The sequence below is a fragment of the Pistacia vera genome, unplaced genomic scaffold (genome assembly GCF_008641045.1).
Source record: "Pistacia vera cultivar Batoury unplaced genomic scaffold, PisVer_v2 Contig460, whole genome shotgun sequence".
In the NCBI taxonomy this organism is placed as follows: Eukaryota; Viridiplantae; Streptophyta; class Magnoliopsida; order Sapindales; family Anacardiaceae; genus Pistacia; species Pistacia vera.
Window position 1 is genome coordinate 1,556,082 of NW_022196291.1, and position 26,338 is coordinate 1,582,419.

The following is a 26,338-nucleotide window of genomic DNA, read 5'->3' on the forward strand; positions in this document are numbered from 1 at the left end:
ATGTCTAACCGGTTGATGCACATTGTGGATCCAGTACTTTTAAATGTTGATGAAGAGACGATTGCTACTAACCATAGGCTGAAAGAAACAGTAAACAACATCAGAAAGGGATGTCTCATTTCCATTGCAAGGACTGGAGTGGCATGTTCAATGGAGTCACCACAAGATTGAATGAATATATTTAAGAAACTACCTTTCTTCTTGACAATGAGCTATAATGATCATGGAGGTTTTGCTTTTTCATTTATATTATTTTTAGCCTATTCCTTTTACTAATAGCAGGGCTATGCTATTAATATCCTCATCAAAACTGCACTTTGATTGAACTAAAAGCTGAGAATACAACAATTGATCCTTGTTAAACGTAATATGTTTCTCCATTAAAGTGGATATTTTATTGAATTGTGCTTCTATATATGCTTATCATATTTTTTACTTTTTGCCGTGGATAAAAGTTCTGGTATTACATGAGTTGTGTTATTTAAGCCTTACCAATCTTCTTTCTAAGTCCCAATAATAATTTTTTTAAATATATATATTCTTTAAATTGTTGATTACCATAAGGGCATTTATTCTTTTAGTATACCTATATATTAAAAATCTCTTTCTTTGTTAAACCCTAAATGAAAGATGGAATCAAACAATAAAATAAAATCACAATGGGTATTCCATTAATAGTTCATGTTTTAGGGTTGCTTCAAGAGATTCAATTTAACTCTTGATTAGACTTGCCAGTTAAACTCTCTTTTTTTTTAATACTCAGGAGAACACCCAAAACAAAAAAGAGAAAAAAAATAACTAAATGATTGCATAATTTAAGTTTTACCAAAAAAAAAAAAATGGATACTTAAATTTATCCAAGGCAAAAAAAAAAAAAAAAAGGCAACGATGAGGTCGCCAAAGATTTAGTAGAAATAAAAAGTAAAGAAGAACAATTTATAACCTTAAAGGATTAGTTTGGTGGTCAAGAAAGTTGTTTTCTTAAATGAATTCTTGGGTTCAAACCACCTTAGAGTCACCTACCACATTTGTGGCTTATTTGAAATATTTGAGATTGTAAGGTTACAAAAAAAAAAAAAAAAAAAAAATCAAATATATTTGTGTCGAAAGAAAGTGGGCCAAACGACTTGTGCATACCCAAGGTTTGCCAAAACAACAAGTTGGTACCCAAAAGATTTTAAAACGATAAATAGGTACCTTCCGTCATGTGCTGTTAGTGATTTCTGTTTGTTAACAGTGAAAAGACTAAAATGCCCTTGAAGTTTGATATTTTAGTTTTTTAAAAATTTCTAAAAAACCCCCTAGGTTTGCTAATTTAACTAAACACTCCCATATATAAAAAGTTTGTTAAATGACAAAAACACCCCCACCAGCTGCGGCAAGATTCCGGCCACCACAGCCGGAATCTAGTCGGAAATTGCGTTACGACACAGACCCCATCGGATCTGTGTCATAACGCGCCGATCTGGCCTTTTCCGGCCAGATTCGCAGCTGATATGGCCAGAAAAGGACAGATCTACGGCCAAATCTGGCCGTCGACGCCGTAGATGGAGTTTTGCGGCCACGATGGCCAGATCTAGCAGTAGATTTGGCCTTTTCCGGCCAATCACCCACGGATCTGGCCGGAAAAGTCTAGATCTGGCCGTCGAGGCTGCAAAACTCCATCTACTGCGTCGACGGCTAGATCTAGCCTTTTTCAGCCAGATCGACGCGTTACGACACAGATCCAACGGGGAACTATTGTTGCAATCAAAGTACTAAATCTTCAGCGTCGAGGAGCTTCCAAGAGTTTCATGGCAGAGTGTAAAGCGTTGAGAAATATCCGTCATAGGAATCTTGTAAAAGTCATCACTTCTTGCTCAAGTATTGATTTTCAGGGCAATGACTTTAAAGCTCTTGTTTACGAGTACATGCCAAATGGAAGTCTTGACAAGTGGTTACACCCAGGTCCAGAAACAGAAGAAGAGCAACCTGAAATTCAGAATTTTAACCTTCTTCAGAGAATAAACATTGCAATTAATGTGGCATCTGCAATAGATTATCTCCATTATCGTTGCCATGAGCCAATCCTCCATTGCGATTTGAAGCCTAGCAATGTTCTTCTAGATGACGACATGACAGCTCATGTTGGGGATTTCGGTCTAGCAAAGTTTCTCCCAGAAGTCTCAAATCCAAACCAAAGCAGCTCTGTTGGCGTAAGAGGAACAATAGGCTATGCAGCCCCAGGTAACCACAAGATTGGATAATTTGAACAATTAATTACTTGTCAAAGATCATATACTTCCTAATATAATATTATTGTGAATTGCAGAGTATGGTCTTGGAAGTGAGGTGTCGACAGATGGGGATGTCTACAGTTATGGGATCTTGTTGTTAGAGATGGTAACAAGGAAAAGGCCCACAGACCTTATGTTTGAGGGAGGCCTCAATCTTCACAATTTTGCTAAAATGGCCTTGCCTGACCGGGTGATGGACATTGTCGATCCAGTACTTCTAAATGAGGTTGAAGAGGTTATTGCTACTAATCGTATACTGGTACAAGAAAGAAACATTAAAAGAAAGGAATGCCTCATCTCAATGGTGAGGGTCGGAGTGGCATGTTCAATGGAGATACCACAAGGTCGAATGAACATAACCAATGTTGTTCATGAATTACAAGAGGTCAAGAACATCCTTCTCCAGCCTAGAACTGTTCTCATCAGGCAAGGAGGTCAATCAGTTTGAGCGAGGTGAAAAGTGAACGGAGTTTCTGTGATTATCTGCCAGGCCACCCACATTTTATCAACCTATTTGTATTTTATTTTCATTTTAAAGTTAAATCCCTTTGATGGAAGTTTGTTGGACACTTTTATTGAGTTTGAATGTTTGATTTAAGAGTTTCAAGATTTCTACATATCTTATTTCATTTGGATGGAGTGACCTAAAAATTACAATAAACAGGACAAAGACAATTCCCACCAAAACGCCAAGTTTAGCAGAAAGGTCATTAGGCAATAAACAGTTTCAATCTGTCAGTCACCATTTGAACGTTAGAATGTTTTCTATCTAATTTGAATACTCAATAACTTGTCAAAAAGATCATGTATTTTCTAATGTTATTCTTGCAAATTGGAGTATGGTCTCGGAAGTCTAGAGGTGTCAACAAACAGGGATGTCTACAGTTTTTGAATCCTGTTATTGGAGATGATAACGAGGAAAAGGCCAGAGAAATTATGTTTAAGGGAGGCCTTAATCCTCATAACTTTGCGAAAAAGATGAAGAATTTACGCCAAAAACTTCGTATTGTGCGGGAGACATCACAAAATTCTTAAGTTGCTTGTTAGATTAGAACTCCATTGAAACATCTGAGACTTGAGAGGAGAGAATTAGAGAGAGATGAGAGGACGAGAAAAGAAAGAAGGCGGAAGCGAAGAGAATTGATTTCTACTGGTATATATATCGGTGAGTAATTTTGTTAAACCCCCTGTTCTTTTTTATTTATAAAAAGCCCCTAAATTAAGATTTTTTGTATTTTATCTGAAATTTGCCCTCACCATTCACTTGAGACTTGAGAGAATGAGAGCCAAACAAACACAAGCAAGCTCTGTGAGAACATTTGAGGTAATTTTAATTTCTTAAAAGTTCATCGTCAACTTTTTACTTTTCTGAATTTCATTTTCTATACCTATCTGTTCTAGCTATAAATTTTGCTCACTCTAGGGTTTCATATCTTTTAGAATTTATTTTAGTTTGCATTTCTTGTTGTTGCTTCGAAATAGTGAGTTCCAGGTAGGAATTGGATCTAATTCTCGCTTAGAGCTTAGATCTTGGGTTGGATGTTTCACTCAATGTGTTTATATTTTGCAATTGCAAAATCTGATTCGTTTATTTTGATGGAAATACATGTACGGTTCAGATCCCATGTCTTCATACCATCAATAGTCTTTAATTCAACTTTGAAATTGCTAATGATTTCTCTTTTTTCCTTTTGCTTGATTTCAGCTCGTCCCTGTTTTATTCCATAAATCAGCTAATGGAGTGAAAGTTGATCCCAGGGCTAAAAAAGACTCTGTAAGTTAACTGGAGTCTGGTGAAAATTGATGTTCAATGACTATTATAATATATTTTGTTTTTGGTGGTTATTCTCAAGTTGAAGAAGGTGCCAAGGTGGAGCTACCATTCTGGCTTGCTCAGGAGTTATATTTGAGGCAAGCTGTATCAATAAATGTTCCGGCTTGTTTCAACCAAAATTAATTGCCATAGTAGTTTCTAGTGTTATTCCTTTTTCTGTGTAAAGGTAGTAATACTAAGGAATTCATTAAAAACTGACTTGAAAGAAGAATTGCTTTTTTTTTTTGCTTTATGTGTGAATGATGTAGAATGGGTGGAGAAACTTTTTGGTAGTGGCCTATGGTCATCAACGAGCAACCAGCTTTTGTGTTATATTATGTTCTAATACACGATTTTTCCGTGTATGATATTTCTTGGTCTTGCTTTCATATGTGGGTTATTTGCATTTACCAGTCCAGCTAGGTCATATTATTTTGTCAGTCTTCAAAAATTTGATGTTGTTCTTATTGTATTTCTTTGATCCCTCCCAACCCTTAGTGGCCAAACCTCCTCAGGAATTAGGTGGTTTTAACCAAGTTCTATGGTCGTGATTTCTTGCAAAGTTGTCCTATGTAATGCATGAAGAATAACGTATTTATTTATGTGGTGAATGTGAATCTGAAGATGTAAATATTTATTTACTATTCTTCTTTGTTTCATTTGAATACCAGAACAAGGAGGGAAATCCAAGCTGATGCTGCAAATGTGGATCTGAGATCTCGGTGTCCATATTTCTCTGAATTTGGCTGTAAGATAGCACCATTGTGAGTTTATGCTTCTAAAAAATTTCTATGCATGCATATTTCAATGCAGATAATATTTCAATGCAGATAATAAGTCTTCCTGTTGTTAAAGATGGTAACATGGAAAATACCTACAGGCCTTATGTTTGAGGGAGGCTTTAATTTTCATAACTTTTGCCTGACCGCTTGATGGGCATTGTGGATCCATTTTTTCTAAAAGATGATAAAGAGTTGTCTTTCTACAAACCGTAGCAAGAGAGAAACAAATATCAACAGCAGAAAAGAATGTCTTAATTTTATGGTAAGGATTGGAGTCGGATGTTGGATGGAGTCACCACAATGAACATAACGGATGTTGTCCATGAATTGCTATCAGCCAGGAACATCCTTCTAGAACCTAAGGCAAGGAGGTAAGATTCCAAAGATTTAAATAACTTCACTTGCTGATAATTACGTAAATTGTCCTGTAATTTGGCAATATTCTTTAAATTAAGTTTACGCTCTTAATTCTTTTCACGAATTGCAGGGCTATTAAGAAAATATAATCTTGAAGCCAAAGCAGGAGCATAGAACCGGGAAAAAAAAAAAAAAAAAAAAATTGAAATGAAGCCATAACATGAGGCAGAGAACTGTTAGCCCTCAAGTTGATGAAATAAATAAAAATTTAATAAGCTATTCTCAGATCAAAAACAAGAAGAAAAATTTACACATCTCTTATAAAAATAATAATAATAAGTGTAGGCTAACAAAAATTCAACTGATTTTGATGTTCTTAAGGTATGGTAAAAATCATATTTCATGAGATTAAGGAAAAAAAAAATCTGAAAAACACATTGTTATCTATCATTGTTAATTCACTTGTCATAAGCTCCAACTTTAATAAAACTCAATTCAAAACACATAACTAGAATTTGTTGTGAAAATATTCCAAGGTTAAGAAAGCGGGGTTTTTGGATTCTTGATTGTTTAATATCAGGTCATTTTGTGACAAAATTGTAATGAAATAGCCCAATACACCAAATTTCTTCACCAACAAAGAAATCTTTATCACAGTTATGTAACACGAGTCAACTCCTTGTTTAAAGTCCAAATTTGCTGTAATCAATGCCATTGAATAGGCATTAAAGTTTCACAAACTCGCCATATATAAAGCGACAAAGCTAGGTGAAGCAGGCTGGCATCTCATTTTTAATTTTTAATTCATGTTCATTGGAAATTTCTTGGAAAAAGTTGTTGCAACTTTCTTTGGTTCATGGTGGAAGATAATTTACACCTTTGGAAAATAAATGAAAACGAGAATAATTGCGGATCACGTTCACCATTTCTTTACATGAAAATCATGGTTCTGGATACCTTTTCTACCTTAACTAACTAACATGGTAAGAGACTTGACTCCGCTTTAACTTGAGGAAAGAAAAAAATATGCGTTGACTAATTTCTTGTGCGTAGCACACCAAGTGCAAGAGGCCCACACATCTCTTTTAAAAAATAAATAAAAAAAGGTTAACAAAAATTCAACTGATTTTGATCTTTTTTGGGTATGTTAAGAGTAAAATCTTATTTCATGAGATTGTTGTAAGAAAGAATTTAAAAAATTATAAAAAATATAATTATATAACAATAGTCAAATTTCTTCACCATTATATAATGTGCGCAAACATGTAACATTATCACATTGAACCTTAGCTCACAGATCCAGCTTTCTGTGTTGGATACATCAAATTCGGTTCCAACAACTATCACACAGGCATAAAACTCATTCAAAATTGTCAACAGGAGACAGATCGTGTTTCGTTGCAAGCGTTCAAGTAAAAGATTATTCATGATCCTCAAGGGGTTCTAAACTCGTGGAATGATTCTCGCCACTTCTGCGAGTGGGAGGGGATTACCTGTGGTCGCAGGCATAAAAGAGTCACCATCCTAAGCCTACGTTCTAGAGGTTTCATCGGGTCCTTGTCACCATACATTGGCAACCTCAGCTTCCTACGGAAGTTCGATCTCGCAAACAACAGTATCGAAGGTGAAATCCCTCCTGAAGTTGGCTGTCTATTCAGGTTAGAAGATTTACAGCTTCAAAATGACTCCTTGGTGGGAGAAATTCCAGCCAACTTGTCCCATTGTTCTAGGCTAAAATTTTTATTTTTAGGACATAACAAGCTAGTTGGGAAAATTCCACTGGAGTTTGTCTCCTTGTTCGACCTCAAATTCATACAGCTGAGCTATAACAGTTTGACAGGAGGCATCCCACCATTTCTTGGGAATCTTACCTCCCTGGAGTGGATATCTATGGCTTCAAATCTTTTGGGAGGAAATATTCCAGATTCATTGGGTCAACTCAAAAAATTAACAACTCTTGCAATTGGTAGAAACAACCTATCTGGTGTTGTCCCTCCTCCTATATACAATCTCTCCTCCCTTGTTAATTTTTCTTTGTCTGAGAATCAACTTGAGGGAAGTCTTCCACCATATTTAGGCCTTACTCTTCCTCGTCTCCAAGTTTTTCAAACCTCAAATAACTCATTTGGTGGATCTGTTCCAGTATCTTTATCTAATGCTTCAAAACTCCAACATATTGAGATGGAAGATAATGAATTTTCAAGAAAACTTTCCGTTGATTTTGGAGACATGCAACACCTTCAATGGCTAAGTTTGAACAATAATAATTTAGGAAGTAGGGAAGGTGATGAGATGAGTTTTATCGACTCTTTGGCCAACTGCAGCAATTTGAGGACGTTCTCCATAGCTGAAAACCAATTCAGAGGACCCTTGCCCCATTCAATAGGTAACCTTTCTAGTACTAAACTGCAACGTTTATTTGTTGGTGGGAATAAATTGTATGGAACAATCCCATCAGGGATAGGCGGCCTTCTTAACTTGACTTTGTTGTGCATGCCTTTTAACAACTTTTCAGGCACAATTCCCGAAGAGTTAGGTAAGCTCCAGAACCTTGTATTTTTAGATCTGTCTAGCAACAAACTCTTCAGTGAAATTCCTTCTTCTTTTGGAACCTGTCCAAAATCAGTAAGTTGTGGTTGTTAGATAACAAATTATCAGGAATCATCCCTTCTAGTCTAGGAAAATTGAAACAATTAACAGATTTGGATCTTTCCCAAAATGGCCTTAGTGGAACCATACCCAAGCAAGTTTTTGAAATAACGTCTCTGTCAATTTCACTAGATCTATCCATAAACCAATTGATTGGATCCATACCTCCAAACATCGGTAACCTTAAACTTCTATCCAATTTTGATGTGTCTAATAATAATTTGTCAGGTGAAATTCCTAGTCAACTTAGTCTTTGTTCTAGTCTAGAATATCTTGTAATGGATGGCAATGCTTTCCAAGGATTTATACCTGCATCATTGAGTTCTCTAAGAGGTATTCGAATCATTGATCTTTCTCTCAACAATTTGTCTGGTCAAATTCCAAAATTCTTAGAGACTCTCCCTTTGGAGAATCTAAACCTGTCCTTCAATAATTTTGAGGGTGAAGTGCCATCGAAAGGTGTTTTTGCAAATGCAAGTGCTATATCACTTGTCGGAAATAGTGGTAGACTTTGTGGAGGAATAGTTGAACTACATTGGCTCAAATGCACTAGCAAGAATGCAAAGAAAGAGAGGATCTCTCCGCGAACCAAAATATTGATCTCAATTGCAAGTGGCCTTTCAGGACTAACCGTGATGTCATTATTCATTTTTTGTTGGCTCAGAAAGAGAAGAGGAAAACAACCTTCTGATTATGGATCTAGGTTGATAAAACCACTTCTGAATGTATCATATGATAGGCTACGCAAAGCGAGTGATGGGTTTTGTTCAACAAACTTGATTGGTGCGGGAAGTTTCGGCTCTGTGTTTAAGGGTATCCTTGATGAAGATGGAACCATTGCTGCAATCAAAGTACTAAATCTTCAACGTCCAGGAGCTTCCAAGAGTTTCATGGCAGAGTGTAAAGCGTTGAGAAATATCCGTCACAGGAATCTTGTAAAAGTCATAACTTCTTGCTCAAGTAGTGATTTTCAGGGCAATGACTTTAAAGCTATTGTTTACAAGTACATGCCAAATGGAAGTCTTGACAAGTGGTTTCACCCAGGTCCAAAAACCGAAGAAAAGCAACATGAAATTCAGAATCTTACCCTTCTTCAGAGAATAAACATTGCAATTGATGTGGCATCTGCAATAGATTATCTCCATTATTGTTGCCATGAACCAATCCTCCATTGCGATTTGAAGCCTAGCAATGTTCTTCTAGACGACGACATGACAGCTCATGTTGGAGATTTTGGTCTAGCAAAGTTTCTCTCAGAAGTCTCAAATCCAAATCAAAGCAGCTCTATTGGCGTAAGAGGAACAATAGGCTATGCAGCCCCGGGTAACCACAAGATTGGATAATTTGAACAGTTAATTACTTGTCAAAGATCATTTACTTCCTAATATAATATTATTGTGAATTGCAGAGTATGGTCTTGGAAGTGGGGTGTCAACAAATGGGGATGTCTACAGTTATGGGATCTTGTTGTTAGAGATGGTAGAAAAGGCCCACAGACCTTATGTTTGAGGGAGGCCTCAATCTTCACAATTTTGCTAAAATGGCCTTGCCTGACCGGGTGATGGACATTGTCGACCCAGTACTTCTAAATGAGGTTCAAGAGGTTACTGCTACTAATCGTATACTGGTACAAGAAAGAAACATTAAAAGAAAGGAATGCCTCATCTCAATGATAAGGGTCGGAGTTGCATGTTCAATGGAGATAGCACAAGATCGAATGAACATAACCAATGTTGTTCATGAATTACAAGAGGTCAAGAACATCCTTCTCCAGCCTAAAACTATTCTCATCAGGCAAGGAGGTCAATCAGTTTGAGCTAGGTGAAAAGTGAACGGAGTTTCTGTGATTATCTGCCAAGCCACCCCATTTTATCAACCTATTTGTATTTTATTTTCATTTTAAAGTTAAATCCCTTTGATGGAAGTTTGTTGGACACTTTTATTGAGTTTGAATGTTTGATTTAAGAGTTTCAAGATTTCTACATATCTTATTTCATTTGGATGGAGTGACTTAAAAATTACAATGAACAGGACAAAGACAATTCCCACCAAAAGGCCCATTTTAGCAGAAAGGTCATTAGGCAATAAACAGTTTCAATCTATCAGTCACCATTTGAACGTTAGAATGCTTTCTATCTAATTTGAATACTCAATAAATTGTCAAAAAGATCATGTATTTTCTAATGTTATTCTTGCAAATTGGAGTATGGTCTCGGAAGTCTAGAGGTGTCACCAAACAGGGATGTCTACAGTTTTTGAATCCTGTTATTGGAGATGATAACGAGGAAAAGGCCCAGATAAATTATGTTTAAGGGAGGCCTTAAATCTTCTTAACTTTGCGAAAGGATGATGAATTTACGTCAAAAACTTCGTATTGTGGGGGAGACATCACAAAATTCTTAAGTTGCTTGTTAGATTATAACTCCATTGAAACATCTGAGACTTGAGAGGAGAGAATTAGAGAGAGGTGAGAGGACGAGAAAAGAAAGAAGGCGAAAGCGAAGAGAATTGATTTCTACTGGTATATATATCGGTGAGTAATTTTATTAAACCCCTTTTTCTTTGTTATTTATAGAAAAGCCCCTAAATTTTTTTGTATTTTATCTGATATTTTCCCTCTCCGTTCACTTGAGACTTGAGAGCCAAACAAACACAAGCAAACTCTGTGAGAACATTTGAGGTAATTTTAATTTCTTACAATTTCATATTATATCTTTGATTCATATTCTCAATTCATCGTCAACTTTTTACTTTTCTGAACTTCATTTTCTATATCTATCTGTTCTAGCTATAAATTTTGCTCACTCTAGGGTTTCAGATCTTCCAGAATTTATTTTAGTTTACATTTCTTCTTGTTGCTGAGGAATAGTGAGTTCCAGGTTGGAATTGGATCTAATTCTCGCTTCGAGCTTTGATCTAGACCATTTTCTTTTTTTAATCTTGGTTTGGATGTTTTAGTCAATGTGTTTATATTCTTGCAACTGGGAAATCTGATTCGTTCATTTTGATGGAATCACATAAAAGGTTCAGATCCCCAGCATTCTCTAAGCTAAAATTCATTTATATTCACAATTTATTGTAATAAATTTTTTATGTTTTGTTCCCAGCTATTAAATATCTCATAAATTGTGAGGGAAAAATCAAGAGAAACTGCTTAATGTCTCATAATATCTCATAAATTATTATGACATTGATGATATTCTTGCATAGGAAGAGATTATTATCTTGGTCTTCATACTTTCAGTTGTCTTTAATTCAACTTTGAAATTGCTTACTGATTTTTCTTTTTTTCTTTTGCTGTCCCTGTTGTGTTCCATAAGTCAGCTAATGGAGTGAAAGTTGATCCCAGCGCTGAAAAAGACTGTGTAAGTTAACTGGAGTTTGGTGGAAATTGATGTTCAATGACTGTATCATAATATATTCTCTTTTTGGTTGTTGTTCTCAGGTTGAAGAAGGTGCAAAGGTAGAGCAACCATTTTGGCTTGCTCAGGAGTTCTATTTGAGGCAAGCTGTATCAATAAATGTTCCGGCTTGTTTTGACCAAAAGTAATTCCGTAGCAGTTCCTAGTATTATTCTTATTTCTAACTAAAGATGGTAATAACACTAAGAAATTCATTAAAAACTGACTTGCAATAAGAATTTTCAACATGATTTTGCTTTATGTGTAAATGATGTGGAATGGATTGAGAAACTTTTTGGCAAGAAATGGCCTTTGGTCATTAAAAAGCAATTAGATTTTGTAAATATGTTATGATACACAATTTTTTACGTTTATGATATTTTTTGGTTTGGTTGCATATGTGGGTTACTTGTGTTTACCAGTCCAACTAGGTCAAATTATTTTGTCAAAGTCTTCTAGAGTTTGTTGTTCTTATTGTATTTCTTTGACCCCTCCCTCCCCTTTTGCTTTTTCGAATGACCAAAGCCCCTTTGGAATAAGGTAGTTAATTTTGACCAAGTTCTATGATCGCAATTTCTTGCAAAGTTTTCCTATGTTCAAATGAATGCATGAAAAATGACATTTATTTATGTGAATGAGAATCTGAAGATGTGAATATTTATTTACTTTTATAGTCTTCTTTGCTTTAATTGAATACCAGAACAAGGCAAGAAATCCAGGCTGATGCTGCAAATGTGGATCTGAGATCTAGGTGTCCATGTTTCTACGAATTTGGCTATAAGAGCTGTAAGATAGCACCAATGTGAGTTTCTGCTATTCTCTAGCTTCTTTACATGCATACAGTTTTTCCTTGTCTTCTGTTATTTTTCTTTATAATGCATCTCTCCCATTCTTCTTGTCCCTTACATAGTAAATTGCTATCATCATATTTGTTGTTTTCTTAATGTCATTAGATGGCACTTTGTCAATTTGGAAAAGAAAGCAATGCCCTAAAGATTTGATGTTATTACATATTGTCCATGTTATGTTTCACTGCATTTTTAGAACAACGTTGATCTGATTATTTATTGCACAAACAATTTGAACTAGTCTCTAGTTTTTCCTAGTTTCTGCATCTTATTGAAACTGTGAAGCATATTGAAGGTACAGCGCTAAACTTGCATTTTCATGTCTTGGGATGGAATAAAAGATGTGGTCAGTTCCTTGTCTCAGAAGATCAATATGTATTTTAGAGACAGGATTCATTGGAAAGTTAATGCTGAAAACAGTAAAGTGAAAAGAGAAATGAACAAGATCACCTGTTCATGTTTTTATTATCCTAAATGTTGGAAGCTTGTATCAAGTGTGTCAGCCTAGCAATGTAGTTAGTGGATAATTCCTTGTTCCTTTATCTCTAAAATAATGATGCTTCTTCATTACATCTAACTCAGGAAGAGCATAGTTGAGTCATATAAAGTTGTGTAGGATGGATGGTATACTTGTAATTAATTAACACTAAGCAATTCATAAGCAGTTTTAGTGGCTAGCTATTGATTTGAACTGTGCAGTTGCGCTAATCATTTTTCAACTTCCCAACATGAAATTCACTCTGAGTTTTTATTTACCTTGCTCTTGTGTTCATGTATAGGGTTGGTGATTGAACAATTGGAAAGATGCTCTTGTCTACATTTCAGATGAGGTATAAGGATATCTTTACCAAGGCACACACAGTAGCGTATGCAGTGGCTTCCAAATTCTTGATGGTTTTAACAAAAGAAGAAACTAACTGTGAGATTATTTTTGCTCATTTAACCACATATCTTCCATTTTTATGTCACATCTATATTAGCAATGATGTCACAATGCTTTTGCCTATGCAATGTATGAAGCCGCACAACACTCCATGGCAACCTTTAAAAATTTTTGAAACAATTATTATCTTTGGATCTTTCCCAAAATGAACTTAGTGGAACCATAACCAAACAAATTTTTGAAATAAAATATCTATCAATTTCACTTAATCTAGCCCGAAACCAGTTGATTGGAACAATACCTACAAACATCGGTAACCTGAAAAATTCTATCAACTTTTGATGTGTCTGATAGTAGTTTATCCGTGAAATTCCAAGTCAACTTAGTCTTTGTTCTAGTCTTGAATATCTTTATATTGAGGGCAATTTCTTTCAAGGATTTATACCTTCATCATTGAGTTCTCTTAGAGGTATTCGAGACATTGATCTTTCTCGTAACAATTTGTCTGATCAAATTCCAAAATTCTTTAGCAACTCTTTTGTTGGAAAATCTAAATCTATCTTTTAATAATTTAGAGGGAGAAGTACCAATGAAAGGAATTTTTGCAAATGCAAGTGCAATATCAATAGTCAGAAATAGTAATCGACTTTGTGGGGGTACAGTTGAACTACATCTCCCGGAATGCATCAACAATGAGTTAAAGAAGGAAAAGATCTATCAACTGTCCAAAATATTAATCTCAACCATAAGCACTTTTTCAAGTTTGGTCGTGATATCATTTTTCATTTTTTGTTGGCTCAAAAAGAGAAGAGGAAAACAACTTTCTGAATCTGAATCTACGTTGATAAGAGAACTTTTGAATTTGTCTTATGAAAAGCTTTTTAAAGCAACTGATGGGTTTTCTTCAACACAACTGATTGGTGTGGCCAGTTTTGATTCAGTGTATAAGGGAATCTTTAATTAAGACGGAACCATTGTTGCAGTTAAAGTACTTAATCTTCAACATGAAGGAGCTTTCACGAGTTTCTTAGCAAAGTGTAAAGCATTGAGAAATATTCGTCATAGAAATCTTGTCAAAGTCATAACTTCTTGCTCAAGCATTGATTTTCAAGGCAATGACTTTAAAGCTCTTGTATATGAGTACATGCCACATACGAGTCTTGAGAAGTGGTTGCATCCTACACTAAAAACAAAAGAAGATCAACCTGAAATTCAAAATCTTGCTCTTCTTTAGAGATTAAACATTGCAATTGATGTGGCATCTGCGACAGATTATCTTCATCATCATTGCCATGAGCCAATCCTCCATTGCGATCTAAAGTCGAGCAATGTTCTTCTAGACGATAACATGACAGCTCATGTTGGGGATTTCGATCTAGCAAGGTTTCTCCAAGATGTCTCAAATCCAAATAAAAGCAGCTCTGTTGGAGTAAGAGGAACAATAGGGTATGCAGCCCCAGGTAACCACAATTTGTTTTAATTTTAAAAGTTAATTACTTGTCAAAGATCATATACTTCCTAATATAATATTATTGTGAATTGCAGAGTATGGTCTTGGAAGTGAGTTGTTGACAAATGGAAATGTCTACAGTTATGAGATGTTGTTGTTGGAGATGGTAACAAGCATAAAACCCACGGACCCCATATTTGAAAGAGACTTTAATCTTCACAATTTTGCCAAAATGGCCTTGCCTGATCGGGTGATGGACATTGTGGATCCTCTACTTCTAAATGATGAAGGAGAGGCGTTTGGTACAAACCATAAGCTGAGGGAAACAAGAAACAACATCAGAAAGGAATATTTCAATATTATGGTAAGGATTGGAGTGGCATGTTCAATGGAATCTCCACAAGATCGAATGAATACAATAGATATTGTGAATGAACTAAAATCAGCCAAGAACATCCTTCTAAATCTCAATAGGCAAGAAGGTAAGACGGAAAAAAAATTAAATTACCTCTCTTTTAGATAATGAGGTAAAATCTCCCACCATTTTTGCATTATTCTTTTAATTCCTTTTTTTTTTTTTTTTTTTTTAATGTAGGGTTATGAAATGAATATCATCAGCAGGTTGTTATTGATGGACACACAAGGAGGTAGATGATATAACAGTTATCAAGAAGTTCTTCTGAGCTATATATTTTATTAACTTATATTATATGTAGGGGTGTTCAAAAGAATCAATTAGAATCGGAACCTACCCGTCAACGGGTAGGTTCCAGTTCCAAATTTTTGGAATTGAAAGTGGGAGCCAAGACTAATATAAAATAAAATTAAAGAGGAGGGGTGTTAATAAAAACTTTTGTAAAAACAGTAATGTAAATACATTTATATTTGTATTTTATAACATTTAAAGTAAGTTGGTTTGACTTTTGAGAATTTACCTTCACAAAGTAATGGAGTTTGTAATTTTATTTTTGTTAACAAGTGTCAGAGAGGGAGGGCAAGCTTTTTTTTTTTCCATTTTAAAAAATTTTGTAGGGTAATTGTAATTTTATAAGATACCTAAAATCAGAATCGAAACCATTGTTACAAGTTTCGGTTCTGAGTACCCAGAAACTGGAACCATCGGTTCTGGTTCTGGTTTCAAATTTTAAAGAACTGTCGGTTCCTGTTCCTTCAAAAAATGCAAGGTACCCAGAACCGAACACCCCTAATTATATGTACTCTCTTTGTTTCAATCAAGTTTGTGAGATTTTTCTTTCTAAGTTTCTAGTTTAAGAATGATTTCCCTTTCAAGAATTTTTTATGTATCAATTAAATTCCAATTATTTAATACTTTATATTAAATAAGTTTATGTCTCATTATTTATGAGTAAACTATCAATGTATCTCAAATTTATTGATATAAACTCTTTTAGGGGGCGCTTGGTTCAGGAATGTTAGATTACTGGGAATGTTGGATTATTGAAAAGATAGATTACCTTGGAAAATTACTAGGAATCTTTAGGAGAATGTGTTTGGTTAGTTGGTGGGTATGTTATATTAATATGTTTGATTATGGGGAATAAATTGGTGGGTATATTATTTAAATTATTAAATTGTCCCCTTTTCAAATATTAATATAATATTATTTTTATTATTAATTTTTGAATAATTTTTTTTAACCCCTAATATTTCAGATTTAGTTAAAACACCCCCACTTATATAAAACTTTAATTTATTATGAAATCACCCTCACCTCCTGCCGCCATCGCAGACCACCGTCGGAAGTCTTCGAAAGTCCCCATCAACAGCTCATCATAACCAAGAGGCTTAGCTATGGTCGTTTCTGGCCATATTGATGGCCAAAAACGGCCATATCAGGCTAGAAATGGCTAGATCTATTCTGGCCATTTCCGGCCAGATCCTTGGCCATTATCGGCCAGATCTGGCCTGATATGGCCTTTTTCGACAATCAATATGGCCGGAAACGGCCATATTGAAGCCTCCCACCAAAACTCATTCTTTTTTAGGGACTCCGGTGACTTTTCGGCGACGGTGGTGGTTGGGTGGCAGTGGTGGGGGTGGCTGAGTAGCAGTGGTGGTCTGTAAATTGTTTTAAATATAAGGACATTATTGTCCAAAATTTTAGTTAAACAAGGGTAAAATTGAAATAGGATATTAATGTAAATTTATTTTAAAATGAGGGCATTATTGTCCAAAACTTTTATTAATAAGGGATAAAATTATAACAAAAAAAGATAACCCTAGTAATCTCAAAATACCTAAGAAAATGGAGGTAATCAGATTACCTCCAATATTACCAATAGTAACTACTATTGATATTTGAAGATTATCGGAATCTTATATTACTTGACAACCAAACATGGTAATTAAGTAATATAAGATGACATTACCCTAATAATCTGACATTATCGCCAACCAAACGCCCCTTAGAGGTCTTCAATAACTTAAAAAGATACATTCTATCATAATCAAACAATTAAGCTTTAAGCCACAATAGCTCAAAACCAAAATTCTCTGTGTGTGTGTGTGTCTATATATATATATATATATATATAAAATGCTAATTTCCAAGTTGGTGAAGGTGGTTATTGTCATCAATTTGTATTGTAGGGGTGTAAGTGATATTAGCTCTATAATAATATTTGTGCGAAGGGACAAGAATGCCCCTTACCGTTAAACTAATGTCTTAATTTTAACAATCACTACAAGAAAATGTACATTCTGCAACCAAATTTTTAGCAACTGGCCAATATTAGTCATAGATACCCTACATTTAGGAACTAAAATGTAATTGATCAGCAAAAATGGGATAAAACTTTGGGGGCCATTTATTCCCACGTTTGACATTTAAAATTAATATTCAACGACTATTTTATTAGTTGCAAAACAATTTACATTTGCAACTAATTTATTTAGTTATCAATTTTTGTGTAGAAATTCTTCTCAGTGCAGTGGAATAATTGACATCTAAATATGTGATTTTGCATCTAAATTTTTTGTTATAGAAAATAATTATTGGAAACTATATTATAGTAGCTAAATTAGTTACAGAATAAAAAAATTACTATATCGAAGTTTTTGACAATAATTACAAATGGCTTAGGATACGTTTAGTAACAAATTATTTTGTGCATATTAAAAGTAGTTGCAAAAACACATCTATAACAACTAAATTGGATTTAGTCGCCAAAATTAATTGAAGTTTTCATGTTCCCACCCAATTTTTGTGTCCCCGCCGGAGGAAATTTGGTTAGCCACTAAAGTGGCTTATAAAATATGAAATATATTTAAAAAAAAAATGAGGAGTAGAAATGACCAAATCTTTTAATTTATTTACTAAAAACCCATTCCTATATAATCCCAACCTAATTTCCAATCCCTAATTCCCCCCATTTCCCCATTCAATTATTCAATTTGCGCGCATCTTCGCTTCTCCACTCACTACTTCAGTCGATTCTCCTTCTCGGCTTCGTTCATTCATTCAATCTTCTTCTTCCATAGTCCACTAACATGATGATGGACTAGCTATGTGGTTGTGGATACTTCTTTGTTCCTTTATCTCTAACATGATGATGCTGCTTCATTACATCTACTTCAGGAAGAGCACACTTAACACATATAAAGTTATGTAGGATGGATGGTATACATGTAATTAATTAACAGTAAGCAATTCATTAGCAGTTTTAGTTGCAAGCTTTTGCTTTGAACTGTGAAGTTGGCTAATCATTTTTCAAGTTGCCAACATGAAATTCACTGAGTTTTTATTTACTTAGCTCTTGTTTTTTGTTTTCATGGAAAGGGTTGGTGATCGAACAATTGGAAAGATGCTCTTGTCTACATTTCAGATGAGGTATCAGGATATCTTAACCAAGGCACACACTGTAGCGTATGTAATGGCTTCCAAATTCTTGACGATTTTAACAAAAGAAGAAACTAACTGTGAGATTATTTTTGCTCATTTAACCACATATCTTCCATTTTCATGTCCCATCTATATTAGCGATGATGTCAAAATGCTTTTGCATGTGCAGTGTATGAAGCCGCACAACACTCCATGGCAACCTTTAAAAAGTGGCGGATAGGTGGCCCCAGATTTCAGAGGCCCTCAGTTCTTGGGAGGAAGAGGAAACCTATTGAGTAGGTGCTTTTCCTAACCTAATTATAATTTGTTCACACCATGTGAGCACCCACGAGTACTTGATGTGGCATCTGCACTAAATTATCTCCATCACCACTGCCAGAAGCCAGTCATGCATTGCAGCTTAAAGCCAAGCAATATTCTTCTAGACAACATGACAGCTCATGTTGGGATTTCAAGCCAGTAAGGTTTCTTCAAGAAGTGTCAAATCCAAATCATAGCAGCTCGACTGCTGGAGTAAGAGGAACAATTGGTTATGCAGCCCAAGGGAACCTCAAGACTTTTAATCTTCTGCTACATTAATATTAACTCATGCTTTCTACAAAAGTTGAACGGGTAATTTACTTTTCAAAAGATTATATACTTTCTAATGTTATTCTTGTTGGGTTTCAGAGTATGGTCTTGGAAGTGAGCTGTCAACCATTATGTAATTGCTGGTGGTGGTTGTGAACAACCAGTGGAGCCTGTTGTCAGATGTGCGTTTGATGACACAATTGGTATTAGAATGATTTGTGCAAGTCGATAAATCTACATATCATTTAATCAAATTAATATTGTCTAAAAACTCTTGGGAGGATGGTTTTGATGATATTAATAAAACATGGAACGATTGTTTAAAATTTGATGATTTTAATAATTGCCGATTTGTCCACACTCTAAATTACTAAACACGAGTCATACAGCCACATAAGATGAGGACCCCATATTTCCAGTTGAAAGGTTGTTCTTTACTACTGCTGTGCATGCCATGTGTTCTTAATTTATGTTCATTGGAAATTTCTTGGAAAAGTTTGTTGCAACTTTCTAAGACTGTTAAGAGACTTGACTCCACTTAACTAAGACGATAAGAGACTTGACTCCACTTAAGACTCCTGGATACCTTTTTACCTTATCTAAGAGACTAAGACTTTAAGAGACTTGACTCGACTTCAAATTGAGAAAAGAAAAGATTCTGCATTGATTAATTTCTTGTGTGTAGCACACCAACTGCCGGAGGTCCTTGGAATTTTTAAAATTAAATTGAAGGATAAATATTTTCTCAGCAAGAGGAAAATAATAATTTGTTTTTTTCAAATCATAAGCAGATTGAAGCATTTGTAACGTCCAATTAGACTCAAAAAAAAAAAAAAAGAAAAAAAAAAAGACATAACATGAAGCAGAGAACTGTTAGCCCTCAAGTTGATGAGAACCTGCCTGACAACTTACATTCTATCAACTTATATGATTTTAAAGTTAATACATATTTCCCAGCACATGAAGTTCATAAATAAATGAAAGTTGAATCTTATGCCACGAAGATAATGTTATATATATATATATATATATATATATTAGATGAAATCATATAATGAGCTTTCACTTATGAATTGTGTATTATATTGTCATAAGATGAAAAGAACAAAAATACTAGAATAGATACAAACAAAGACTAAGGAAATTTAACATGTGCAATACGGATATAAAATTTCTCTATCAATTCAACTCATGCTAACTAAAACAGTAACATTTTCTTTGACAAAACAATTACTTAATAAGCTTTTGCCTCAAGTTTATACTTGTAGGAGAGGAGAAGGAAGGTACGATAAATGTATACGATTTACGTGTGGGAATATATATGTTATTGTTTGCATAACAACTGCCAGTATTGTCGTTTTCGATAATAATTCAGGAGAGAGGGCCATGCGTGGTGAATTTGATGGTGAAGCTTTTGGGCCACAAGTGAACCACAATTCTCCTTTTCATACCATCAGTCATATACACGACAAGGAAATCTTTAGTTAAGTTACGTACCATCAGTCAATTCCTTGTCTTCAGTTCACATTTGCAATAATTAGTCCCACTGAATAGGCAAAAGAGTTTCACAAGCGCACCATATTTATATAAAGGTGTAAGGCTTGGTTAAGCAGGCTCACATCTCAGTCATAGAAATGAACACAATGATATGCTTTCGCTCTGTTTTACTTATGTGCACCTTGCTTATGCAAGTTACCACTTTTGTTAGTTCCAGATTGGCTCAACAGGAGACTGATCGTGTTTCTTTGCAGGCCTTCAAGTCAAAGATTATTCATGATCCTCAAGGGGTTCTAAACTCGTGGAATGATTCTCGCCACTTTTGCGAGTGGGAGGGGATTACCTGTGGTCGCAGGCATCAAAGAGTCACCGTCCTAAGCCTACGTTCTAAAGGCTTGTTTGGATCCCTATCACCACACATTGGCAACCTCAGCTTCCTACGGAAGTTCGATCTCTCAAACAATAGTATCCAAGGAGAAATCCCTCCAGAAGTTGGTCGTCTGTTCAGATTAGAAGATTTACAGATTCAAAATAACTCCATGGTGGGAGAAATTCCAGCCAACTTGTCCCGTTGTTCCAGGCTCACATTCTTATTTTTAGGGAGAAACAAGCTAGTAGGGAAAATTCCACCGGAGTTTGTCTCCTTGTCCAACCTAAAAACAGTAGCTCTGCACTTCAATAGTTTGACGGGAGGCATCCCACCGTTTCTTGGGAATCTTACCTCCCTGGAAGTGATATCTATTGCTTCAAATCCTTTTGGAGGAAATATTCCAGATTCATTGGGTCAGCTGAAAAATTTAACATCTCTTGGAATTGCTAAAAACAACCTATCTGGTGTTGTCCCTCCCTCTATATACAACCTGTCCTTCCTTGTTAATTTTTCTTTGTCTGGCAATCAACTTGAGGGAAGTCTTCCAGCAAATTTAGGCCTTACTCTTCCTCGTCTCCAGCTTTTTCAAATCTCACATAACTCATTTGGTGGATCTATTCCAGTGTCTTTATCAAATGCTTCAGAACTCAAATATATTCTGATGGGAGATAATGAATTTTCAGGAAAATTGTGTGTTGATTTTGGAGGAATGCAACACCTTCAAGACCTGTATTTGGCCGGCAATAATATACAAAGTGGCGAAGGTGATAAGATGAGTTTTATCGACTCTTTGGCCAACTGCAGCAATTTGAGGAAGTTCTCTATAGCTGAAAACCAATTCAGAGGACCTTTGCTCCATTCAATAGGTAACCTTTCTAGTACTAATCTACAAATATTAGATGCTGGAGGGAATAATTTCTATGGAACAATCCCATCAGGGATAGGCTACCTTCTTAACTTAACTTCCTTGACTATGTATAGAGATGAATTTTCAGGCACAATTCCCGAAGAATTAGGTAAACTCCAGAACCTTGAATATTTAGATCTGTCTACCAATAAACTCACTGGCAAAATTCCTCCTTCTTTGGGGAACCTGTCGAAAATCATTATCTTATGGTTGACAGATAACAAATTATCAGAAGTCATCCCTAGTAGTCTAGGAAATTTGAAACAATTGGAAATTTTGGATCTTTCCCAAAATGAACTCAATGGAACCATACCCAAACAAGTTTTCGAAATAACGTATCTGTCAATTTCACTAAATCTATCCCAAAACCAATTGATTGGATCCATACCTTCAAACATCGGTAGCCTAAAAGTCTTGTCCAATTTTGATGTGTCCGATAATAATTTGTCAGGTGAAATTCCGAGTCAATTTGGTTTTTGTTCTAGTCTAGAATATCTTGCAATGGATGGCAATGCTTTCCAAGGATTTATACCTGCATCATTGAGTTCTCTGAGAGGTATTCGAATCATTGATCTTTCTCGCAACAATTTGTCTGGCCAAATTCCAAAATTCTTGGAGACTCTCCCTTTGGAGAATCTAAACCTATCCTTCAATAACTTTGAGGGTGAAGTGCCATCAAAAGGTGTTTTTGCAAATGCAAGTGCAATATCACTTGTTGGAAATAGTGGTAGACCTTGTGGAGGAATAGCTGAACTACATTTGCTCAAATGCACTAGCAAGAACGCAAAGAAAGAGAGGATCTCTCCGCGAACCAAAATATTGATATCAATTGCAAGTGTCCTTTTAGGACTAACCATGATGTCATTATTCATTTTTTGTTGGCTCAGAAAGAGAAGCAGGAAACAACCTTCTGAATCTGGATCCAGGTTGATAAAAGAACTTTTGAATGTATCATATGAAAGGCTACTCAAAGCGACCGATGGGTTTTCTTCAATAAACTTAATTGGTGCGGGAAGTTTCGGCTCTGTGTTTAAGGGTATCCTTGATGAAGATGGAACTATTGCTGCAATCAAAGTACTAAATCTTCAACGTCGAGGAGCTTCCAAGAGTTTCATGGCAGAGTGTAAAGTGTTGAGAAATATCCGTCACAGGAATCTTGTAAAAGTCATAACTTCTTGCTCAAGTATTGATTTTCAGGGCAATGACTTTAAAGCTATTGTTTATGAGTACATGCCAAATGGGGGTCTTGACAAGTGGCTGCACCCATCTCTAGAAATAGAAGAAGAGCAACCTCAAATTCAGAATCTTACCCTTCTTCAGAGAATAAACATTGCAATTGATGTGGCATCTGCAATAGATTATCTCCATTATCGTTGCCATAAGCTAATCCTCCATTGCGATTTAAAGCCCAGCAATGTTCTTCTAGATGATGACATGACAGCTCATGTTGGAGATTTCGGTTTTGCAAGGTTTCTCCCAGAAGTCTCAAATCCAAATCAAAGCAGCTCTGTTGGCGTAATAGGAACAATAGGCTATGCAGCCCCAGGTAACGACAAGATTTGATAATTTGAACAGTTAATTACTTGTCAAAGATCATATTCTTTCTAATATAATATTATTGTGAATTGTAGAGTATGGTCTTGGAAGTTAGTTGTCGACATATGGGGATGTCTACAGTTATGGGATCTTGTTGTTAGAGATGGTAACAAGGAAAAGGCCCACAGACCTTATGTTTGAGGGAGGCCTCAATCTTCACAATTTTGCTAGAATGGCCTTGCCTGACCGGGTGATGGACATAGTCGATCCAGTACTTCTAAATGAGGTTGAAGAGGTTGCTGCTACTAATCGTATACTGGTACAAGAGAGAAACATTAAAAGAAAGGAATGCCTCGTTTCAATGGTAAGGGTCGGAGTGGCATGTTCAATGGAGATACCACAAGATCGAATGAACATAACCAATGTTGTTCATGAATTACAAGAGGTCAAGAACATCCTTCTCCAGCCTAGTACTGTTCTCATCAGGCAGGGAGGTATGATTTAAACCCTCTCTTTTGTTTAGGAGATAAACTTCCTTGTAATTTTTCAACTATTTTTCTAATTTTTTTTTTCTATGTTGTTGTTGTTTTTAATCACAAGGCTAAGATATTAATATCTTCGTCAAGCAGTTTGAGCAAGGTGAAAAGAGAATGGAGTTTTTGGGATGATCTGCTAGGTCACCAGCATTTTATCAACCTATTTGTATTTTATTTTCATTTTAAAGTTAAATCCCTTTGATGGATACTTTTATTGAGTTTGAATGTTTGATTTAAGAAGTTAAATATAAGCGTTGTTGATCATGAATTGCAGCTCCTAAGATTTAAACTACCTTTCTTCTTGATAAATGAGCTAAAATGTGTCAAACAGTTTTTGATCTTTTCTTTCAATTACTTTTAGCCTATGCCTTTTATTAATAGCAAGGCTATGAAATTAAAATCATCATATAAACTAAAAGAATTCAAGATTAAAGCTCACACCATCCCTAATTTACATTCACAATTTTAGAAAATTTCAAAGAAATTCACATATATAGAATAAAATTTCAAAAATGTTTATGCTTGACTTTGACACCAATGACTCGCACATGCAAAGTGCTAAGCAGACTTAGAAATTACACGTGATAAGAAAATATGAAACTAGAGAATAAATGGGAAACCATTTTTAAAGTGGTTCGGATGCTCAAAACCGAATTCTACGTCCATTGCTATTGTATTTATAGATGGGTACAATCAGGTCGCGGGTGGTGAGCTGAGTTACAATCTAGAGAGAATGTGTGTAAGCTATTTTAAATTAAGATTAGTCAATCCCGTAAATGAGAGGGGTAATGATGACGAGTCTGCAAGTGGGTAGGTGTTGTGCAAGTCCTTCCTTGCATCCCATTGGTTATCTGTACGAAAAATATCATCAAATTGCGTAGGGTTTAGGCAGGTGAATAACCCCTAGCCACTCGCAAGCCTAGCATTCATCTGTTGCGCTGACAAGAACCATACCTCTCCCGTCACTGCACAATGTGGCAACATTTGGACGACACAAAACCTTCCTGAATCTTGATTGGCTCTTACTGACGAGAGTCCACGTCAGCCCTAACTTTTTAGGCATAACAGAAGTCCCCCAGTTTTTAAGCTTTAAGGATTGAACCTTGAGAACTTCATAATTATGCAGCTACTTGACTTGTCCCGAATGATGTTTAGTAGAGCTGATTGAGCTGCAAAGAGGTCACAACATGTGTCTCTAAAGGTAGTACAAGTGACCTAAGGTGGCCTTCTTCCACGAGTTCAACGACCTGGATCAGACCCCACTTAGTGCTGTATAGATATGTTTCAAATCTCATCCGTGGTTCGCGACCTAAGAATACTTAACATTTTTTCACCGAGAACAGGGAATTACACCGTCTCAAAACTGATACGCATCGAAAAGTGTTCTGCCTAAACGACCTCTTTAGATGTTATTCGTTACGCTTGACAGCTACTGTTTAATAAAATCATCTTTATTCTAACAGACGTGTCTAGTGTGTAATAAATGCCAGCCATGCTGATTAAATGCAAGCCATGTTGAAACGAAATTTTCTTTTAGAGCGTTAAATACGGATGAGGGCACATTTAATATGGAAGAGATAATCGAGCCATCGCTTGGTTGCTCAAATAGAGGGAAGCGTTGATTGGCATCTCAAAGCGTGGCAATTACTTCTTCTTATGGATTGATGACACGTGGTCACAATCAATGGCAAGAAACGTATCTCCCCCAAGCGTCGCTTGCCTAGGGAAATCGATCGTCGCTTCCTCCCCCTATAAAACCTTAGGCTCGCCTCAAGCTTTGTCACAAAACTCATACTTTCAAAGAAAGAACAAAGCTCTGATGAAATCAGTCTCCCTTTTTCCAGTTGATGTGCACTCTTCGTTACGACAAAAAGTCCATTCACCGTTGCCAAGAGGTAAGGAGGATTTCTTCTTCGCTTCTTTTTCACTATTTTGCTAGTAGCTTGACTTGATGATAATGGTGGGTATGAATCGTTTGGTAAACTTTCGTGGTGCATCTTTGCAGGCATTTGTGAGGAGAAGGCTTTTTCTTTCATGAAGAGTAAAAATTTAGGTCACGAATCCTTAGGGTTGATTCCCAAGGGTTTTTAGGGTTTTCCTAGGGTTCAAGGAAGGTAAATTAGGGTTTCTTTAGTTCTTTCACGTCATCGTATGGAATATTGTACGAAGATTGAGCTATCTCTATAACCTTAAGAGCAATGGATGCCTTAGGGATCAGAACAACCGAGGGACCGAGCTCACAGGCGCCGAATACCCTAGCGGGACCCGTGCAAGAGATTTTGTCAGTGGCCATCCGAGATAAGATACAGAAGGTAGTGGACCAATACGCACTTAGCATGGACGTCTACCAGCACAGAACATATACCGCTTGGAATCCTCCAAAGGAAATGGCCACGATCTTAGAGGCGATCTTCAAATACGGGGTGTTGATACTTTTTCACCCCTTCATTAGATCGATTCTCGATCACTTCAAGGTCGCGCTATTACAATAGACACACAATGCGTATATGATAGTTGTTGCCATGTATATCGCATGTAGTGAGAATGGCCTCAGCTAGCTAACAACGCTAGAGCTCACATGCTCTTATTACCTAAAGAAGA

The 26,338-nt window shown here is 35.8% G+C and overlaps 5 protein-coding genes and 1 long non-coding RNA gene across 8 annotated transcripts; all 6 read left to right on the forward strand.

Annotated features, from left to right (window-relative positions):
- On the forward strand, nucleotides 1-2,785 carry LOC116145189 (probable LRR receptor-like serine/threonine-protein kinase At3g47570). Its single transcript, XM_031430618.1, has 3 exons — nucleotides 1-90; nucleotides 1,725-2,226; nucleotides 2,312-2,785. Exons 1-3 carry the CDS (start codon nucleotides 1-3, stop codon nucleotides 2,722-2,724), a joined length of 1,005 nt encoding a protein of 334 aa, XP_031286478.1. The 3' UTR covers nucleotides 2,725-2,785.
- Nucleotides 2,786-3,514: 729 nt separating this feature from the next.
- Nucleotides 3,515-5,323, forward strand: LOC116145251. Of its 2 annotated transcripts, XR_004130372.1 has the most exons (4): nucleotides 3,515-3,600; nucleotides 3,982-4,050; nucleotides 4,761-4,837; nucleotides 4,920-5,323. It is a non-coding gene; the product is annotated as an uncharacterized LOC116145251 (long non-coding RNA). The 2 variants fall into 2 exon arrangements; XR_004130371.1 differs by lacking the exon at nucleotides 4,920-5,323 and having other exon boundaries at nucleotides 4,761-4,854.
- A 1,795-nt stretch (nucleotides 5,324-7,118) lies between these two features.
- Nucleotides 7,119-9,386, forward strand: LOC116145191 (probable LRR receptor-like serine/threonine-protein kinase At3g47570). The gene is made up of 3 exons (XM_031430619.1): nucleotides 7,119-7,764; nucleotides 8,106-9,200; nucleotides 9,286-9,386. The coding sequence occupies exons 1-3, from the start codon at nucleotides 7,119-7,121 to the stop codon at nucleotides 9,384-9,386; spliced, it is 1,842 nt and encodes a 613-aa protein (XP_031286479.1).
- Nucleotides 9,387-9,417: 31 nt separating this feature from the next.
- Nucleotides 9,418-18,637, forward strand: LOC116145192. The gene is made up of 7 exons (XM_031430620.1): nucleotides 9,418-9,679; nucleotides 10,511-10,557; nucleotides 11,198-11,242; nucleotides 11,323-11,423; nucleotides 11,979-12,080; nucleotides 18,259-18,398; nucleotides 18,491-18,637. The coding sequence occupies exons 1-7, from the start codon at nucleotides 9,418-9,420 to the stop codon at nucleotides 18,598-18,600; spliced, it is 807 nt and encodes a 268-aa protein (XP_031286480.1). The 3' UTR covers nucleotides 18,601-18,637.
- Nucleotides 18,638-20,531: 1,894 nt separating this feature from the next.
- On the forward strand, nucleotides 20,532-23,228 carry LOC116145193 (probable LRR receptor-like serine/threonine-protein kinase At3g47570). Its single transcript, XM_031430621.1, has one exon. It carries the CDS (start codon nucleotides 20,535-20,537, stop codon nucleotides 23,226-23,228), a length of 2,694 nt encoding a protein of 897 aa, XP_031286481.1. The 5' UTR covers nucleotides 20,532-20,534.
- A 95-nt stretch (nucleotides 23,229-23,323) lies between these two features.
- Nucleotides 23,324-24,005, forward strand: LOC116145213 (receptor kinase-like protein Xa21). Of its 2 annotated transcripts, none has more exons than XM_031430638.1 (2): nucleotides 23,324-23,695; nucleotides 23,802-24,005. In XM_031430638.1, exons 1-2 carry the CDS (start codon nucleotides 23,365-23,367, stop codon nucleotides 23,804-23,806), a joined length of 336 nt encoding a protein of 111 aa, XP_031286498.1. In that variant the 5' UTR covers nucleotides 23,324-23,364; the 3' UTR covers nucleotides 23,807-24,005. The 2 variants fall into 2 exon arrangements, with proteins under 2 accessions (XP_031286498.1, XP_031286499.1); XM_031430639.1 differs by having other exon boundaries at nucleotides 23,831-24,005.
- Nucleotides 24,006-26,338: the final 2,333 nt, after the last annotated feature.

What these genes read in the sequence shown, in the direction of transcription:
- LOC116145192 (XM_031430620.1), top strand. Translation starts at nt 9,418, where the DNA reads ATGGCCTTGCCTGACCGGGTGATGGACATTGTCGACCCAGTACTTCTA. An exon ending in TATTCTCATCAGGCAAGGAG is followed by an intron (nt 9,680 to 10,510) that starts GTCAATCAGTTT and finishes CGTTCACTTGAG; the next exon opens with ACTTGAGAGCCAAACAAACA. An exon ending in AACAAAAGAAGAAACTAACT is followed by an intron (nt 18,399 to 18,490) that starts GTGAGATTATTT and finishes TTGCATGTGCAG; the next exon opens with TGTATGAAGCCGCACAACAC.
- LOC116145189 (XM_031430618.1), top strand. Translation starts at nt 1, where the DNA reads ATGTCTAACCGGTTGATGCACATTGTGGATCCAGTACTTTTAAATGTT. An exon ending in ACCATAGGCTGAAAGAAACA is followed by an intron (nt 91 to 1,724) that starts GTAAACAACATC and finishes GTTACGACACAG; the next exon opens with ATCCAACGGGGAACTATTGT. An exon ending in AATAGGCTATGCAGCCCCAG is followed by an intron (nt 2,227 to 2,311) that starts GTAACCACAAGA and finishes TGTGAATTGCAG; the next exon opens with AGTATGGTCTTGGAAGTGAG.
- LOC116145193 (XM_031430621.1), top strand. Translation starts at nt 20,535, where the DNA reads ATGATATGCTTTCGCTCTGTTTTACTTATGTGCACCTTGCTTATGCAA.
- LOC116145213 (XM_031430638.1), top strand. Translation starts at nt 23,365, where the DNA reads ATGGTAACAAGGAAAAGGCCCACAGACCTTATGTTTGAGGGAGGCCTC.
- LOC116145191 (XM_031430619.1), top strand. Translation starts at nt 7,119, where the DNA reads ATGGCTTCAAATCTTTTGGGAGGAAATATTCCAGATTCATTGGGTCAA. An exon ending in CACAATTCCCGAAGAGTTAG is followed by an intron (nt 7,765 to 8,105) that starts GTAAGCTCCAGA and finishes ATAATTTGTCAG; the next exon opens with GTGAAATTCCTAGTCAACTT. An exon ending in AATAGGCTATGCAGCCCCGG is followed by an intron (nt 9,201 to 9,285) that starts GTAACCACAAGA and finishes TGTGAATTGCAG; the next exon opens with AGTATGGTCTTGGAAGTGGG.